Below are 19,352 nucleotides of genomic sequence, written 5' to 3' on the forward strand. Positions count from 1 at the left end.
AATCTGACTAGCTACTCACTGATTTCTTCACAGCAAGAACAACAGTGAACAACTCTGGGGTTTATTTTTCCTTCTTCCTCATATTTTTATTTCTTTTAAGAATGAACTTGCACTCCTCAATTCACGTAAATTGGAACAAATGCTCTAAATTATTTGGAATGGTGATGATACACACATTAGAAATCTGGATATATCACAAAAGCTTACTGGGACTAAATTTTGTTTTCTTATTTCTTGCCAGAAGATCTTTGTTTGTACAGGAAAAAAATTAAATCCCAAAGCTGTTTTCAACACACTACAGGCTGCATCTGGTTAAAAAAACATGATTCAGTATGATTCAATCTATTTTTAATGGAAGCAAAATAATAAGTTTGAGTAAAAATGCTCATGGTATCAACCCTCATTCTTGATCAGGGTAAAAGAGTGGGAACAATATATTTTCAAATCTATTTTAGCATTAAAAAAAGGGAATATACATATTCAAACTATGGGGAAAACAGACAACATTAAAGAGGCATTGGAAGCAACCAAAACCAATGTCAGTGCTGGGAAATGCTCTCATTAAGTTAACACAGACACACAGCTTTCCATTTACCCTCCTTCTGAACGTTTCAGTGCCACACTCCTGTTTGCACAGTGACACGAGTCCACCAAGAGGGCTGCAGAGCATTCAGCCTCCGTTTTGTCAACAGCACTGTGGTCTGGATCTTTTCCTGAGACTCATTTCAAGGGACAAGAGAGAACCAACCACTTGTCTTCAACCAAAAGGGCCAGTGAGGAACCCAAGACTGGAAGAGAAAATTTCTTTCAAAAGGGTCTTTTGCCAGAGTTTACTTTGGTGGGCTCAGCTATTATGCAAACAGCTGGCTATTAAAATCCCATTAAAAACCACCTAAACAGTTCTTTGTGGGGAATACATTTGTGGTTTTACTGAATTTACAGGAAACTTAGGCAGAATTTACTTTTTCAAATTGTTATTAGCTAGGATTAGTCCCCATTAAAAAAAAAAAAAAGAAAGAAAAAAAGAAAATATGGTCAGACTGGGGACTTTTAAGCTCTATCACTAATCAAATCCTTTTTCAACTACTTGATACATTTTTGTGTAATAAGTGGCATCCCATAATTTGAGATTGGATCAATGCTGAACTGGACAGGAAACAACTTTTTGGGTTTTTCTAAGCCCTCAAAAAATCTTGGTCATGTGAAAATTTGATGTGAAATGAGATAAGAGAGATGCTGGCCCTTGGTCAAAAATGATGACATCTCTTTGGCTATGGCCACATGAACACCTGGCATCTGCATCTCTTCATTATCCAACACTTCATGATCTGCAGGAAGGGCACCAGCAGGCAAAAGCTGAGTGTGACACCACGACACTGGCTTGGAGCACAGAAGCTGTGCTTGAGGGGAAACAACTGCCCACAGAGGTGTTTGGAGAGAGCTGATAAACAGAGAGACTGGAAAGAAAGGTTCTGACAGCATATCACCAAGACAGGCAAAGGACACTCATCCCAGTTGAGGCACAGACTTTTTGTCTTGGTGTTTCTCTGCCACAGACTTGCTTTGTACACACACTCTCACACTCCTGTGGACAGTCATGTTTTTTAAAAATGAGACTGCAGGACTGGATCTTATTAAACATTTACTCCCTGCCTAAGGATTTCATACACATCACTGATAATATAACTGTCTCACCTCACAAAGGGTGTCAGCAGATTAATTAACATGCCCACCAAGATACACAATTCCATCCTAATTATGTTCTTCAAATTTCACTTTCATGAGCATTAATAAAAAGTTGATAAAATGCACATAAAATAGGAAATACTACGATGAATTATTTTATAGGTTCACCAGCAATACTTCTACAAATTAAGAAATCAGAGTGCTTGGGAAACTCTTTATGTTCATATATAATAGGATGGTTAAATACCAATGCTGGCTCACAATAAAAAAACAGATTAAATGACCAACACCCCAGAAGACTCTGATAAACAATAATTAACATTAGTAGAAAATAGAAGAATTCAGCAAAATGCTCTCCTAAAAATACGAAAGTACCAAAACAAGCAAAAATACTGTTTCCTGGAACTAATTCAACTGACCAGAACTCAAACAATGTTACAGCCTCTGACTCACAAAGATAATTAAAAAACTGCGGTATTGCTGGCAATGTTCTGCAAGTATCACCTCAGTGCTTTCAAGTGAGTATCTGGGACCTGGATCCTGAAAGCAACTGAGCGAAAAATCAGGATTTAAAGTAATGTGTGGCCTTAGAGGTCACTAGGCAGGGGAACAGAGTGAGAGCAAAATAAACTTTGCAGCTCTAAGAATAATTGTGATAATGAGGTATCCATCTCTCAGAGAAGGGGTGTCTGTAGCATAATCAAGTGAAAAAAATCCTCTCTTTCAATGGAAATCTTGATCCTTCCAAATAATCTATAAACACCCTTTGGTGAGCAGTGCACTGGAGGTTATTAGTCTGTGAAAGAAGCCACTACCCTTGCACATAACACTTATCTGCAGGTGGCCACAGCAGACAGGCCACTTTGAAACACACTAAGGCAACTTAGGAGAGCAGCAAAAGCTGCACAGCACCAAGCACTGAGCCTGCTCCTGTTCAGGGTCTGGCAAAGGCACTGATAGGAACCACTCCGATTTCCTGCTCTACCCACAAGTTCTCCTGTCTGACTTTGGGCACGGCTTTCATCCCTTCAAGGCCTCCTTTCTCTCTGAAATGGCAGCAAAGTCTCATAGGGCCGTTGTGAAAACAAATGGAGCTATGCAAACACTTCCCAGATGAACCATGTGTCCATCACAGGAAAACAGACAAACGAGCATGTTCAGAAGTGCTAAAATTATGAAAATCACCACGAAGTTAAGAGCAGCCTTACTGAACTGTCTTGGTAAAGACTTAATTTATCCTGTGCAATTCATTACATTCATAAATAATTTCACAATATTTCAAGCTCAGATTTCAGTATGATCAAGCTGTAGAATAACCTGCCAGAGGGCAAAGTAACAAACTTATCTTAAACGTTGTTCCCTGACCCCTAATTTTCACAGGTCCATGGAGAATGCTTTGTGGAAATTATTATTTTATTCAATGCCATGTCCTGTCATTATTTCAAACAGAGAATTTCAAACCCTGCAATGTGTTATAAAAGAAGAGTGTGAGAACCTCTGCTCAAAACTCTACTCAGCCTGCTCAGGACGTGGTGGCAAATTCCAAACACACAAAATGACATGCACAGGAAGGAAAAAAACAAGCCAGATCTTTAAATCAGGATTTGAAAAGCATTCTAGATGCATGCTTCACTTCACAGACAGGCAAACCCACAATCAGTGCACAATGAGCCAGTATGTTACAGGCAAACAATTTGGGACAGGAAAGCTCAGAAATGGTCTGCTTCAAGCCCACCAAGACCAAGTCAGGTCTACTGCATTATTTTGCAAAACATTGTGGCATTTCTTGGTTTTCAGTCATCAGCTGGAAGGTGCAGACACAAAGAATTAATATTAGACTAGATTAAATTATTAAACTTCAAGTTTCACCAGAAGTTTGGTTTAAAAGTCTCATTCAGAGGCAGGCGTGGAATTTCTGCTTAATCCAAACTTGTTTGCCTAAGCTTTCAAGATCATTAGAAAAAAAAAGGAAAGAAAGAGGTCTTAGGAAATATAACTTCTTCTTTTAGCAGCCTCTGACCCCCTTAAATTTTGTCTAAAAATACACACTACAACTTTATCCTGTATATCCTTACTTGGGTGGATAACTGCGCTGATGTAAGAATGTTTTTAAAGTAATTTACCCTCTAATTCTGCTGTTCAACATATAAAAGAAATAACAACAACAAAAAATATATTAATTCCACACCACTACATGAAAGAAAGAAAATTAAAATTAGGTCAGGATAATAGAGTGCTATTGATGCACAGACACAGTAATTGAAAAATACCTGCTTTGTGAATTCAAAAGCAAATATACCTCCTTTTTATGACTCTAAAATTACAATAATTAAATAAATTCAAGACTGGGAGAGAGACACACAAAGACAGAAAATAAAAAAAAAAGCTGGAGTTCACTCTTCTAGGAAAAACAAAGATGACCCTACCTTAAATAATTCAAACTCCTTCTTTGGCATCAACAGCTATCAATTCACAAAGGATATTTGCAATTAAAATAAATGCATACACATCCATTAGGACTGAAATTACCACCTCTAAGCAAATAAGCAGGTAAAAAAACCTGAGGTAAAACATTTTGCTGTATCTCTCAACTATGTTCTGAAGTTAGACTCTGTGAAATACAGACATCACCTTCAGCCTCTACAAGAAATGTAAATTAATTGTGACATATCAGTGGAGCACGCAGCTATTTGAGCCTTGCTGTGACTCTCCTCCTCCTCCACATGCACACACTGACACTTCCAAGGGAGGTTTTGCTCCCAGGATGGGCAGTACCTGGATGGTGCGGGTATAGGCAGGCTCCGGCCATCCCTGACCGCCTTCTGCATTCCTCAGAGGGTCCAAAATGTTGTTTGGCACAAAGCCTGTGCTGCCACTTTTGTTCTGAACCTTCCACCACTGCTTTCTGTCATCGAGAATCTGAAATAATTTGGTAAATTAATTACATTTTTTTTCTGACTTTCCTCCTGCCAGTACTCAGGCTGTGCATCATTTCAAAACAAAACCAAGACTTTGTCAGGTCCTGCGTCTGCCAACAGATCTCGCACAGAGAAAGAAAGTGTCCCTGAGAAACCCCTGTACCTCCCCTGATTCTCACCATCATTAATTCTACATGGTTCTACCACACTTTTCAAAATGGGGCTCTCAAGGAAAAATATGTGTCTAATGAACTTCAGTCAACTCAGGCACGTGCTGGATGAAAACCAAGTGGAGCGAAAATCAAGTACTTGCCGCCATCTCTACAACCCATATGCTGTTGGCAAAAGGAAGAAATTATTACTAATAAGCCAAGTAAAGGCATTGCTCTGGGAGAGCACAAATTTGGAGACATGGCACTTCTTAGTAAACAGGGAACAGGAGCAGGATGGCCGGGAGCAGTCAGAAGTCCGACTACCTGCCCCACAATCTCATACTCTGCATTTTCTCTCTTTGTTGCTCCCTCCCTTCCAAATGCATCTCACTTTTATGATGCCAAATCCTCTCGGAAAGAACAGCCCTCCACTATACCCTGTGTGTACACAGATAGTTATTTAAACACCTCTTAATGTTTAAAAGCAACACTAGAGAAGATGGAAGGAGCACAGAAATGTATTTTTAGCACGGATCTCTACAGCACCCTTCCTAAGTCAGCAAAACTGATGCAAAACAAATTAACTGAACTTTCCATACTAAGGCAGACAAGTCAAACACATTGAAGCAAACATTAAGGGAAGCCACACCGTCCACAGGAAAGGTACCCTCAGCTTTGAGCAGCACCAGAAATTTTTGTGTTGTCTTTGCAAACAAAATTACCTCTACAATCTCTTCTTTCATGACAGAAAGCTCACTGTTGTTTCTTGCCACGAATTCATACTTGCATTTGGCGTACTTCTTGCTCTGTGCTTTATTGTGTGCTTCATAGTTTCTGCAAAGCAAAGATCAGACTATTGTTCAGAGAGACAGGCAAGCAAATAAAACCACAAAATGCCCTCTTCGAACAGCCCACAAAACATTTTTTAAACAAAAACCTCTCAACCACAATATGATGCTGCCATAGATGACTTGTTCATAATACACTGGTTTAAGTGCCAATAAAAGAATTAAAAACAAAATAAAGTGGTGGCTGAAATACACAGGCCTCAAGAACTGCTAAGCTTTATCAGCTCACTGCTTGCATGATGTATGATAACAGCCTAGATTAGCAGGTGCTATTGTTTTAAAATAAACATGTACTCTATATTTAGTTTGCTTTCCTACAGAAGGTTAAACAGTCATTTGCCATATAAACAAATGACTATACTTAGGATATAATTGATAGCTTGTGCTTTGTATGAAATTGTATTTCCAGCGTTCATCACAGATTGTTTCAAATACATAATAGGTGAATAAATTTTTGCCATCAACACTAATGGAGTTAAACTCTAAAAAATGTTCTCCTATTGTAGATCAGTTTTCCTAATCGACCATAAGATGCCATCAACTTTAACACCTTCAAGATACTTTATCAATTAAAAATGAGAAATAACTTCTTGCCAGTTACACACAGGATTCATTGTAGAGCAAGGCATATCACAGTAAGCTCTGTATCCTTCTGTTTCCATGAGGAAAGACCTGTCCAGAGCTCCTACTTTCTTTGACACAACACTTTTTTTAATTGAGATGTCCCCAGCCAACTCCAAACAGGTCCACAAAACCAACCCCCCAGTAACTTTATTCACTTGTTGCAAATTACACCCAACGACATAAACACATACCGGGCAGTAAAGCAAGCAAGCAAACAAACAAACCCCACATGAATAAGTAAGTAAATAAATAAATACATAAATAAATAAATCCAAACAGCTAATGAAAACATGAAGCAATCCATGGCTTGAAATGCTGGGTTCAAGGTCACGGCCTGGGGGTATGAACACAAGATGCTGCTGCTGCTGCTGCTCTGTAACTGTGGGTTCCAGGTGTGCCTGAGCAATCCAGCAGCTACCTGGCTACTGCACGGCTGTGGAGAACTGTCTCACTTGACTTGAAGAGCAGAACCAAGGAAAATCATACTTGGATTGAAAGATCATTTTGAAAGAAAGACAAAACACTAACAGTATTTAAGGAGAGAGTGAAAAGCAGGGGATGACCCCCAGCCTGCAGAAGAGCTGTTACAAGGCTGAACAACGTGTAATACCAATTTTTCCTGTCACCCACTTAAAATTCATATAATTTTGAATTTCGTTCTTCCTGTCTCAGAGATACAACTAATGTAGCTCTGACAGTACTTTTACTTACAGACTGCCTTTCCAAAATCGTTTCAATAACTGTGTCTTCCTATTTTGTCCACACCTAGCTATCCTGATTCCTTCAAACATGGAACTCAGCAAGAATTTTTAAAAATTTCTACGTTTTAGTTTTACTCCACTCAGCAACATGCACATGACCAGCCCATGGCTGCATGCCTCTGAAGAGACCCTAATTCTTCAAGCCCAGGCTCATCAGACAGTTTACTCTGGGCACAAATATTCTGAATGCTTCCCTCCACCCATCCTCCACTGTGTTTCTTACTGCCTATCAGATATACCATAATTTCAGGCCTCAGCTCTTCACTGCACACTGCTTGAGAGCCTAGAAGCTTGCACAGACTTTCAGAGAGCTTTTCTTCAAATGACAGTGAAAATCAAACTACACAGCAAAAAACGCTACTTTGAAACACCACAAAACTTGCTGAAAATTATTCAGTACTCTTGTGGCATCAGAATTCCTGAAATACCTAATACCCACTGAAAGTCTAAGATTCTGACACTTCATTTGCATCACCCAAGGGAAGAATGTCTTACATCAGTGGTGAGAAACAGGCACCACTACAGCAGGTCTCATTCCACAGCTTTCGAAAGACTAATTTCAACTTTCATGAACTGCTTCTTAGAAACAGCCATTTCTCAACCACAAAGGAGGCTTGGATAACTCTTTCAGTTCCAGACAGATGCTCTGGTATCATCAACAGTTCAATGCAGTGAGACTCACTCTCTAAAACTGGAGGCAAAAACACTTGCATGGAATATTCTTACTCTGAAAGGACAAAACAGGTCTTACATGACAGATAAGGTCCACATTACAGGTGAGGGGAAGGAATTTAGAGTACAGATCATCCAGATTTCAAGCTGACTGGTCCTGAGACAAGAATGCAACAGGCAATCAAGTTTAAGAAAACAATTAAGAGATGACTACTCTGCTGTTGTTGCTATGAAGAATAAATTCAAAGTTCAGGGAAATAATTGAGTCTTCAACCTGCACACCACATGGGAATTTGCTTGCAAGCAGATTAACAACAGGATCTTTTAGCACACGTCTCAAAACTAGGAATTCTGAAAGGGTTTTCACCAAAAGAGTTTTATCAATGATGCTTTAACCAGCGATTTGATCTCCAAAACTTAGCTTAAACATCTTCCATGGCTCATAGGACAAAATACTTTTCATATAGTGTATATCGAATATGGTTTGGCACAGGAGAGCAGTTCCAATGCTTCTTTACTGATCTGCTTCCACAGCCTGTGCTGCTATAAATTCTCCCCAGACACAAGGCCAACGATCACTGCATTTCATCTTGTCAAGTTATTCAGTTTTAGGATAAAATGAAGGGGGTGAGAGAGGATGTGCAAAAAGACACCGTTTGCTATGCAAACATTTCAGAGCATTTTCTGTAACATTTGAAAGAGGATGGAAGAGACAGGGTGTCACTGTTCTGAAAGTGGGTATTTATACACCAGCCCAGAAAACAAAGAGCAGGAGATGATGGAGCACTAAGTGAGCAGCTAAGAAAAATCAAACAATAAATCAAAACAACTACAGGTGAATCTCAGAGCAGACTTGTCATTCTTTGTAATTCTGAAAAGAGCAAAGAGTGTAGTTAAAACCATGAAACAAATCAGAACGAAAATCTGAACCCAAGTGGGAGGATTCTGTGCTTGCCATTGGGTTGGAATTCCACCGTATCATTTTTGACAAAAGCAGCAATTTCACATCATCGATAAACAGGGTATTTCACAGAAATGATATGGAAAGATCTTAAGGACACAGCTTAGAGAAGCAAAAGCAGAATACCCACTGCTAAACAGAATCACTTCCCCCAGTACAGAGAACGACCCTCTCCAGACACAAGCAGAGGCAACCACAGACCCCGCCACCCCAAGAGCAGTAAGTGGGGACAGTTTTCCACAGCACCACGGCCGCTGCCGAGTCAGGGTTACCTATCTACATGCCGGCTAACAGTTTGCTTAAAGGCAGCCACAGCTGCCCCCTGGTCCAGCAGAGGCCCTCTCTTGTACACTGTGTTACTGAATGCGTACCCATCCGCCGGGGGGTAGTCGGGAACACCAGGAGGCTGCAAGACAAAAAGGGAACAAAGCCGCAAACTGGATTAGTGCCATCCGCCCCTGCGCTTCATCCCGCACCCCCAGGGGCCCTGCCAGCATTCCCCCATCCTCAGGTGCCCACGGGTCTGCCATGAAAAGTTAATAACTTCTGCGTTTCAAGTACGTAAACGCGGAGATCAAAAGGATAAGAATAAAAGAATTTCTATCCTGAGTCATCCCACTGCATTAATATTGCAGCGGATGTTCTTTAGGAAAACAGTTCTCTGGGGCAAGGGCCGTGTCATCTCTCAGATATCACCACAGCAACACAACTTATAAACAGTGGCTGAGCTGCTTGAAAAGGAACTGCACAGTAAAACTGCTCTGAGCTTCTGTTCTGGGTGCACACCTCAAGCCACAAACCTCTAGCCAGCCAACAGTAAGTCTGTGTAAGAAAGAAAGTAAAATTATCACTCTGTTGCAGGATCATAATATTAAAGAGCTCGTTCATGTCACACTCTCACTGAATATGGCTATAGTCCATGAAGAAATGCAAAAAGGAGTGTGATAGTTGGTATAATTATGGGTTTTAATTAAGGAAAATAATCATACTTGATCACAAGCACATATGTAAGAACATTCAGAGCTTTACGAAATTCCTTTTTTTTTTTTTAACAAAAAAAAAAGAACCACCTTAAATTCAGCATTGACACTCCCCTTCTAGGCAAGAATGATTTTAATCACCATTTCCAAAAACAAGACCAAGCTCAACAGTTCATTTGTGGATATTATGATACTGAAATAGCTCATTTTATATCCTTTCCTTGTACCATCCAGCTGCACGAGTTACACTGGCTGAGATTCACCAGAATCTGCCAAATCTTTATGCCTGGTGTGTTGGGTTTTTTTTTTTGTTTGTTTTCTCCTGTGTTGTTTTTGCTTTTGGCTTATTTTTTTTCTTATCTCTGTTAATGTGGCTACAGAAAAGTTACTCGCCCAATCTCTACCTCCAGGTGTCTGACTTGGCACCAGAGCCACTCGCTTAGGGGACTGAGGGTTTATGAAAAGCAATTAAAACCACACACAGAACTCCCCATACAAATAGAATATTCTTTAAAACTGTATTATTAAGACCTCTTTGGAAAAAAATCTCCAGTGTGACCTGGCTTATGCCTTACACCAAAAGACACCCAGGAAGCAGGAATTCATTTTACTTCACACATAAATTATTTGCATTGCTTTAGCCTCACTGGACACTCTCTGGTGGTTGTTCCACCACCATTTGAAGTCCTTGTTGCTGAACTGCCTCCACCTTAAAACCCCTCTCCTGGGAGCTGCATGTGTGGCTGGATCTTAAGGTTCAGGAATTCGGGAATGGAAAGAAAAAAAAGAGGTTTTCAGGGGTGGGAACCTCCAATGCACTTTTCCTGGCGCTAGAGCCCAGCCCAGCAGGGAGAACAGGGCCATGCACCCCTCTCCACTCCCAGCACAGATCTCCCCAGGCAGCCTTGCTTCTGGGGAGATGAATTCCACACCGACACACACGAGGCCAATCAGCGGCAAGAGACCAACACTTCCACTCTCATCTTGTTTTTCCAGCACTCCTCATCAAACAAACTGTTACAGCAGACTTAGGAAAGAATAATTATCTTTGCATCACCCACTCCAGGGCAGCTTTTGCTCCAGACAAACAGCATTTTGCACTCAGGCAGCTCTTTCCAGCTGAGCACCTGCAGCATTTCACAGCTATTAAGCAGCTCAGTGCCTTTTCCCCCAGGGATGTGCTAGGGATGCATGGGCACAGGGAGCCAAGGTACCAAGGTTAAACCACTTGCCCAGAACCTTGTGGGAATCAGTGACAGTCATGAAACCAATGCCTGACATCCCAGGAACCAGGCACACAAACTACTTCAGTGAACTGGGATATATATATATATATATATAATAAACAACTACCAGTGCATGAAAAAGACTGAAGTGAAATCAACTTCCTGAAACACAAGCAACTGAAACACCTCAATATAGTCTTCCCCTTCAGACTGGTTTTAGGTTGTTATATATATAAATAACATGACATTCTTAAAATCATCAGAGGAGAAAAATTAATGACCTTTTTTCAACACTATCGAAAAAAGTTTCAATCTTGTTGTCTGATGTTGTTGTAGCCACTGTTATTATTATTATTATTATTTAGAAGGAACACAATATAAACAAAACCCCACATGGAAATGGAGACCAGTAATGAAAAATGGGACAATAGTTGATGTTTTTTGGGAGGTCACTAGGGAAGGGGGGGTGACAGCAACAGCAAAAGCTACATTTCACATTACTGTGCCTGTTAACTTTACTAAATGCTTTTATTCTCAAAAGGAATCACTAGCAATAACTTAGTTTTTGTCACATTTATTCTTGTATATCTTGTTAGGCATGAGGCCAAGCAGTGCTTTAAGTAATCAAATGTGTATTATGTAATCCCCCCTTTGCTTGGCAGGCTTTTTACCAATTTTATTTGTCTCTATAGCTGAGTAGACTTTTTTTTGACTAACAGAGGTTCTCATGAAAGTAAAGTTTTAATGTGACTGGGAAGTTTTGTCAAGTTTTTGCTGGGGAGGCTTTGCTATCTCCAATTAAAGAATTGATCTGCAAGAAAACAACATCCCATAACAACCAATAAAAATTCCCCAAGATGGAAAAGACTCTTAAAATTCTTAGGTGCATTTCCATCTCACAGCTGCTAACAGGGTACCTTGGATTAGCTAACACTTGATTTAAACTAAAACCAGAATAGAAAAATAAATTAAAAATGTAAATTAAATCCTGTGTTCTCCCAACAAAAGACAAAACCTTCCAAAAGGAAAACTTTTTTATGTTTAAAAAGGATATAGCCTTTTTTTCCCTGTTAATTAAAGAGCAACAAAATCCACATGTATTCTTAAAATTTTTCACAAAAATCAAAGTTCATTTTCTGGTAAGTTCTATTGAAAATAGGATAGAATAGAATCTTGAGAAACAAGGGGCTGGCTATAAAGTTGGTCAGAAAATGCAACCTGGTTTCTCTAAAGGCTTTAGATGGGGATGCATATTTCCATTCTTTAAAGAGAATAACCTAACTTTTGCTAAATTCATGACGTTCCTTTGAAGAAAATTTTGAGAAAATGTTTTTGACAATAATTTTCCTGTCAGCAGGGTTTTTTTAGAAGTAGACCTAATCTACCTGATATGGTATTGCCCGGAGAGCACCTCTGAATACTTACAAGCAATACAGTGAAAGTATCAATACGTTAGTGAAAGGAATATTAAATTCCACATTTATGAAGAAGCAGTTTAAGTCCAAAATTCTACCAAAAATGGAAGGGTTCTTTCATTTAGACTGTGTGCCTGTGATTGAAGGCACTTTGGTTCAAACATTGCCCAAAGTATCTACGATCAAAATCAATGCGATCTGATAGCAGAGCTCAATCAAACTGAACCTAAGGGCTTGGACTGTCCTCCCAGCTGAGGCAGGGAAGTGCACAAGTTCAAGGAGAGCAGCAGGCAAAAAAACCTTGTATTTTCCTAACTGCATTTTTGGTGGCTGAACAGGTGTTTCCTGTGACTTCAACGTTAAGTGTCAAGAGCTTGCACTGACAGAGCAGGTGCCAGAGCAGGGTTTCTCCAGGCCTGTCCCAGAATATTGTCCTTAGGGAGGCAGTGGCTGGTGCTGCCCTCAGCTAATTAACAGAACACTTTTGCAGGACCTTACCTCACTTGACAGTCTTTTCATCTCTTGCTTCCGCTGTTGCTCTGCAACGTTTGCCACAGACTCAGCCAAGTGGTTGAGCTCTTGCTCCTTTGGAGCTCCCATGAAGTTCAGCAAAGGAGGCTCCCAACCATTTCGGAAACGGGGGACATAAGGGGGAATAAAATGGTCCTTTGGCCATTCAGCTCTGTGTGAAAAGCAAATTAGAAATCTGTGTCAAGGGCCACACTGGTTTAATAGGGTTCCTATAAATTGAAATGCTTTAGAATTTTTATCAGTATAGAGGAGAGGCTGGGATTACAGTACAGGCAGAATCATGCTAGAAAAGAGAAAATCAGCAGAACATATTTATTTATCATAACTATCCTCCCTGCAGCGCCCTGCAGAAAAGAATTTGCTCCTTCTATAAGGACATGTCCGTGCTAAAGCACAACAAACAGAAGTTTTTAGCAAAGGATGGGTAATAGAAGAATCAATCAAAACAAATCTAGGACTTGTTTTAACAGTGAGACATGGGCAAAAATACTGCAATGCTCTATTTGTGTGAAAGCACCAACAAAAGACTGAAAGAAAGCACCAGCTTTGTAAGAACACCTGAAAGCAGGCATGAAGCATGGAAGCTACACCTAAACCAAAAAATAAACAAATGCTTTCACAGACGTAAACCCCACCCAACTCTACATGCTCCAAGACACAAGAACTATCATCACATTTGCTGTTTCATAGTCCAGATTGATCTTTATAAAAGACTGTACTACTTTTCAGAGTTCCCCTAGCATTCTCTATTGTAATACCAAGCACCTAAATGAATGCTTTCCTGCTCTGCCTTTGCACTACCCATAACACTCTGTCCCACAGCATAAATTACTGTGTCCTCACAGTGGAAGCAGAAACAGGAGTGTACCTTACAGTCTTTTAACAGGCTCGTTGCTGACACTGCTCAAAATCAAGGGACAAACGCTGCCAGCCAGGAGCAGTCAGCAATTCCCAGCTTATTAGCAGGCCTGGGATTGGTCAATAATCCCTGATTTTATCATCCCCCTCTCCTGCTACACCCCACCCCAGGGTACCTCTGGATACTGAGATCAATCACGCCATCAATTCTAATCTGCATGGGTCAGCCAACTACATTTTAAGTGCTTCATTCTTCACCACCAAACACAAGCTACTTCTCTTTCCATTACCCTTTTTTCAGGATGGACTGAACAAATGGAGTAGTTCCCAAGACAGGGAGCCCATTATTTTGCCCAGTGATCCATTCTCCCTGCAAGGGGCTCCAACTATGAGGCCATTTCCACTCCATCCATGCAGCCTTCCTTACACTCTACAGCTTTCAATGAACCAAATCATTAATAAAAACAAAAATCCATCTGGTAGACATTTGTGTTCCAATCTGAGATCTGAGAGCAGGGATAAATAAACACAAAAACCGTGCTGCATTTCCAGCCCAAGCGATTGCGTACTTCATCATCATCAAATGTATTTATCTACCACAGATTACGGAGTCCAAATGCACTTTGCTAATTTAAGATTTTTCTTTTGCATGCTCAGTTCACCTAATTTCAAGCTACAGAATTACCTCGAACCCAAGAAATGCATAAAGAAGTCAACTTCCAGCTAAGCTAAATCGTAACAGTGAATCCATTCAATGCAATGTTTAAGGTATGCACACGTGGCACAGTTCAGTCAATTAACTTTTTTTATAATTATAAACATTTTTATAGCATTATGATGCTTGTAAAGAAGTAAGTACATTGTGAATTTTTAACTTTTAATAATCATTGGAAATTGAAAACAGACATTTGTAGCTATTATTTAATAGTTTGTCACTTTTTATTGCATCTTCAAATTGTTTTTTTAATGAAGTCCAGATAGATGGGCTGGAAAAAAAATGGTGAAGAACAACTGGAAACACGCAAGGGACAGTTCAGGAAAACGTACTCCAGAAGATTATGTCAAGAGGTTCTGGATATCACTGACAAAAAAAAAAATTCTCTCTGCATTTTCTCTCCTTGAGATCCCAAATCCAAGTGAAGCTAAAGAGTTCCTTTCCAAAACCTTCAAAGAACAGTTCCAAAGAGTCCAAATCCTAACAAAGTTATACTGAATTTATTGGGGGCTGGATAACCTGGTTAAGATCGTGTCAATAAACTTGATTTTTAGAGATGTCCTCTAAAATCTGAAGACTTTTGCTCACCTGGCTTTGGTCCATGAATCACCCAGGGACATCCACAGCTGTCCCTCCTCGCTGGTGACCGTGTATCGCAGGAAGTCTATGGTGTCTTTTGTCAGGAGGGGGCTGAGCACTGTGCCAGCAAGCTCTGGACCTCCTGTTGTCTGCACCACCTAAACCCAAGGATTAAAATAATGTCAAGAACACACACACTATCAGCAAGGAAGTGGCTGTGAATTTATGTTATCTGCAGTGCTGCTAGGAAACAGTCATTACTCATAAAAAAAACACTCCCCCCAGAAGTAAAAACCCCCCTGAGAATCTAACAGTGTGTCTTGATGTCCTAAAAACTAACTAAACTATTGCTGAAGAACTGTTGTTCTGGTCATCAACCATTTTTTATTTAGACCCACCCTGGGCAGTGTTATTTTTGCTTTACTGATCAAAGCTACACATACTTCCATTAACTATGCTTTCAACTCTCCTCCTGCACTATGTAGAGAATCTCAATTTTTTATTGCTAGTTAAAAATTATAATGGCAAAGTGTAACACAAGGCTAAAGATGATTTAAATAAACACATTTAATAGATGGGAAAATATGCAAAAAAGGATATAAATAATTTTCTAAAGAAAACCTCATCCTGAGATACAAACATTTCTCCTTAGTTATTGTCCAGGGACACAACATTTCAATCTTGTTATCACTGAAAAGGTTACAGAGCTTTTAAATACAAGAGTTCTGAAGGTAAACACTCAGAAAACTGTAAAACCTTACCATGTGTAGTGGGGTAAAGAGAAAATGAACCAGATCAGCTGCACTAGGATTTTGGATATGGAACTTCAACTTGGCCTGAAGGAATAAAACAAATGATATGTTTTAAGAAACATTTAACTATTAAGGGAATAAATACTTCACATAAGAATGGCCATCCCCTGCTCAGGTCCACCTAAGCCCAGGGCTTTGCCTGCGACACCCAGTAAGTGCAAGTGCTCATCCATCCCATTGCTCTTGAATCCATGCATATTTTAGCACCTCTTGTGCAAAACAAGATGTTCCACAACTAAATTATATTATGAAGCAGCATCTCCTTTGGGAATTTGACTCCGCTTTCTTTCATTAGTATTTTGTTCTCCAAATAAAATTCAGTTATCCTTCTCAACTCACTTTTCTAGCAATGCTCATAACCATTTACGGACTTATTAGATTATTCCTGAGTCTGGCCTTTTCCAAGTTGAAGTAATTCCTTTGAGCATTCTTGTCCACCCTGCACCTTCTTCAATTTTGCTACACTGGAAAAAAATCAGGCCAGGTAACATAATGGCATATTGATGCTCTTTGTTAATGTTCTGTTGTCTTTTTTTCCCTGATGGCTTTTACCACTTGCTTGGTTGATCACACTGAGCACAGATGTCTTTCTCCCAGGAACCTCTACATCAACATTTTGTTCTGATTTGTTTTATGTATGAGATTTTTCTTCACCAGTCCATGACCATCATATCTATCAACCCTGAATGTCATGTATCACTTTATCTGTTATAATAAGATATTTCTACAAAGGACCTCTGAGATCATCAAGTCCAACCTACGACCAAACACCACCATAAAAAAAAATATTCTAAAAACCCCAAACCATTAAAATTCACTGATACAGCTTCTCAGAGGATTTCTTTTGTCTACTGATCACCCATTGGCTTTGCAGGCTCCAGAAATAAGAAGCCCAAATGTGCTTTAAAGAGTTATAGTAGTTTCTATTGCATCTTGCCATCTGTTCCTCAAACTGCTTTTGGCTACCCTTGTTCTGCTCTCACATCCAACTGTCCCTCCAAATGAAGAAAGGAGGAGGATTTTGCTTCTAATAACTTCCTATACATTGTTCCTCAGTCATAACAACCCAGCCTCAGTCTATCTGAAGTTTTTTGACAGATGGTAGGCATTTCTAGAAGCTTCCACCATGTGGTTTTAAAATGATTTCCATTCTACTCGAAGATTTTATTCTTCTAGCTTCTCCTTTTATTTTTAAACCAGATTCTTCATTTAACACAGTTCTCCTTGCCTGACATAAAGCACAAACTTCAGGTTTTTGTTGCTCCTGCAAAGCTGCTGAAGTAAAGCATTGTTACAGCACAACCCCTCAAAAGCAACACTAGAACCAGGTCCCAGGGGCTGCTGAGCATCAAAACAAGAGCTGTGATTTTCCTGCACAGAAGATAAAGATTCAAAGAAGCACAGGTTGTTCTTGGAAAAAAAACTAATTTAAATGCAGAATGTAGTAAAAAGAATGGGAAAAAGCCCTGGACATTATGCCTTTTACTGAGAAGGATAAGCATGTTCCAAGACATTCATCCTCCCTGAAAACAGCAATCCCTTAAGGTCAGAATCACAACACTTGATGTAGCTTTTTTGGGTTTTTTTTTTTGTTTTTTTAAAGATATTTTTAACATGGCTAAATATTTCCTACAGCCCTGCAATCAGAATCCATTCCCCATGAGGAAGAAAGAAGCTGATTTGACTCAGTGAATTCAAGAACAGTTTTCCCCATGGGCATAGCCTCCCCAGCAACTGGAAGGGACACTCAGTGTCTGACAGCAAATGCTTTGAAGGTGTCCCACTTGCTGCCTCCCTTGAAGAGGACACTCCCACTTGCAAAAGAGGAGATTCCAGGAGAAGGCTCTTGAATTATCATCTCTGCTTATTGAGAACCTATAAAGAGACAGCAATTTGTTGGATGGAGCGTTCTGAGGCCAGAAGGTCCTGGGTAATGATGGCAACAAGCACAGGGAGTCTGATGGGCATGGCTGAATAAAACTAAATCAAGGCCACAGCTGGTGATGCTGGCAAACACACAACAGAGCTGTGATCCCCACAGACCTTCCTAGGAATCCTCTTATGACTCAAAATCAAATTTCCCAAGTAAAAGGCTTTAAAGAACCAGGAAAGGAAGAAACACAGTGATGCTGAAAACCAAATATGCTCATCTAGTCATTGTGTAGAGAACCTGAGGAGCAGCATCCCAAAGCTCAGAGGCCAACTTAGGCCAGAGGTAGCCAGCCCTAGTCTGGTCTCACATCTCATATCCACTAGTAGTCACTTACCAGAAGGTTGAAGCCATGCTTGAATTTTTGGAAGCAGTCAACAAATTCATCTGGAGGTGGTGGCTTTGCACGGAGAGTAAGAACACCCTCTGGTGAACAAAATGAGGCTTTTATATATCCATTCATATGTATATAACTGCTATAAATATTCCAGATAGAGTAAACATGTAAATGCATAATAAATCTACCATCTTACAGAATTTTGTAAATAAAGAACCAAGGCAGGAGCATATTCTGTGGTCACATCTCTAATAAATCACTCCCCACTGACTTCAAGCAAATGCTTTTGATAGGTTTCCCTCTGAGAATATGATGCACAGGAACTTTCGTGCTCAAATTGAGAGAAAATGACTACACTGATTAAAAAAAAACCAACCAAGCAACACAAAAAGACATTTCCTGGCTCCTTCAATTATCCTTAGAGAAACAGAACTGTGTGCAGAAAGAACTCCTACCTCCAGGTCCTTTCTTTTTACTTTTCTTAGTTTTCTTCCTCTTTGAAAGTTCAGCAAATGCTTCAGCAGCTTTTTGCAGTTTGGTAACAAAATACTCTATGTCATCCAAAATATGGTTCAGAATTTGCTATGGGAGAAAAGACAAGTAAGTGTTTCTCTACAGAATCTATAGCAGAAATACTCCAGAAATTGAAATGCCCAGACTCTCAGACACCAACAGCTTCCTTGGAACAAATTCCATGCTGGAACATTCTGTATTTAGATGCCTTGTGTTTTTAAATTTACATACCTGTAAAGTATTTTAAATTTTGTTTTTTTAAAAACGTAGGGCTGCTGGAAATTTTCAAAGTATGTGTAACAAGGTTGTTAAACTCAGATTGTAATTCCACAATTTGCTTCCACATTACATTTTTGCCGAAAGCACATGAAAAAATTCGAATTATTTGAATGGACAGCATTTTCATAAAGAGTATAACTTCATAATCTCCTTATGAAATGCTAAGTACTCAGCTATTTGGTGAAGCTCTCTACAAATTAAGCTGTTTGTAGAGAAGTGCTCTTTGAAGAATTGATTTCAAAGAGTAACTGGAGAAGAATGAACGAACCCTGGGGGAAAACACAAATACACCAATCCAACAGGTCCCAACATGCTCTCCTCAAGACCCTCTGATGTTGCTGAGGGCAACAGCAGAGTGGAGAAGTAGAAAGTTACAAATGACACATGGGGCAACATTTCATCTTGTAAATGCCATAGAACATGCCCAATGTTGGTGCTTGTAGGCAAGAAGGCTTTAAATTATAAATAAACATGGGTCCACCTGTCTTCAGAAATGATCATGTTTATTTTCCAGGTATTACACATATCCAAGCCCTGCTAAATTGATGGAATTTT

The 19,352-nt window shown here is 39.7% G+C and overlaps 1 protein-coding gene across 4 annotated transcripts in view; it reads right to left on the reverse strand.

Annotated features, from left to right (window-relative positions):
* EPS8 (epidermal growth factor receptor pathway substrate 8) overlaps window positions 1–19,352 on the reverse strand; it is a 127,731-nt gene that overhangs the window by 12,638 nt on the left and 95,741 nt on the right. For 3 of the 4 annotated variants that reach the window (XM_042050328.1, XM_042050327.1, XM_042050329.1), the window contains 8 exons: window positions 18,461–18,587; window positions 18,006–18,094; window positions 15,688–15,762; window positions 14,936–15,084; window positions 12,742–12,925; window positions 8,895–9,028; window positions 5,479–5,590; window positions 4,462–4,605 (listed from right to left, as the gene is read on the reverse strand). In XM_042050328.1, coding sequence (XP_041906262.1) covers window positions 4,462–4,605; window positions 5,479–5,590; window positions 8,895–9,028; window positions 12,742–12,925; window positions 14,936–15,084; window positions 15,688–15,762; window positions 18,006–18,094; window positions 18,461–18,587 — 1,014 coding nt within the window. The remainder of the gene's footprint in view (window positions 1–4,461; window positions 4,606–5,478; window positions 5,591–8,894; window positions 9,029–12,741; window positions 12,926–14,935; window positions 15,085–15,687; window positions 15,763–18,005; window positions 18,095–18,460; window positions 18,588–19,352) is intronic. The other variant, XM_042050330.1, reaches the window with a different exon arrangement.

The sequence above is a fragment of the Corvus kubaryi genome, unplaced genomic scaffold (assembly GCF_017639235.1).
Source record: "Corvus kubaryi isolate FWS band 111438036 unplaced genomic scaffold, C.kubaryi_AGA036_p1.0 72, whole genome shotgun sequence".
NCBI lineage: Eukaryota > Metazoa > Chordata > Aves > Passeriformes > Corvidae > Corvus > Corvus kubaryi.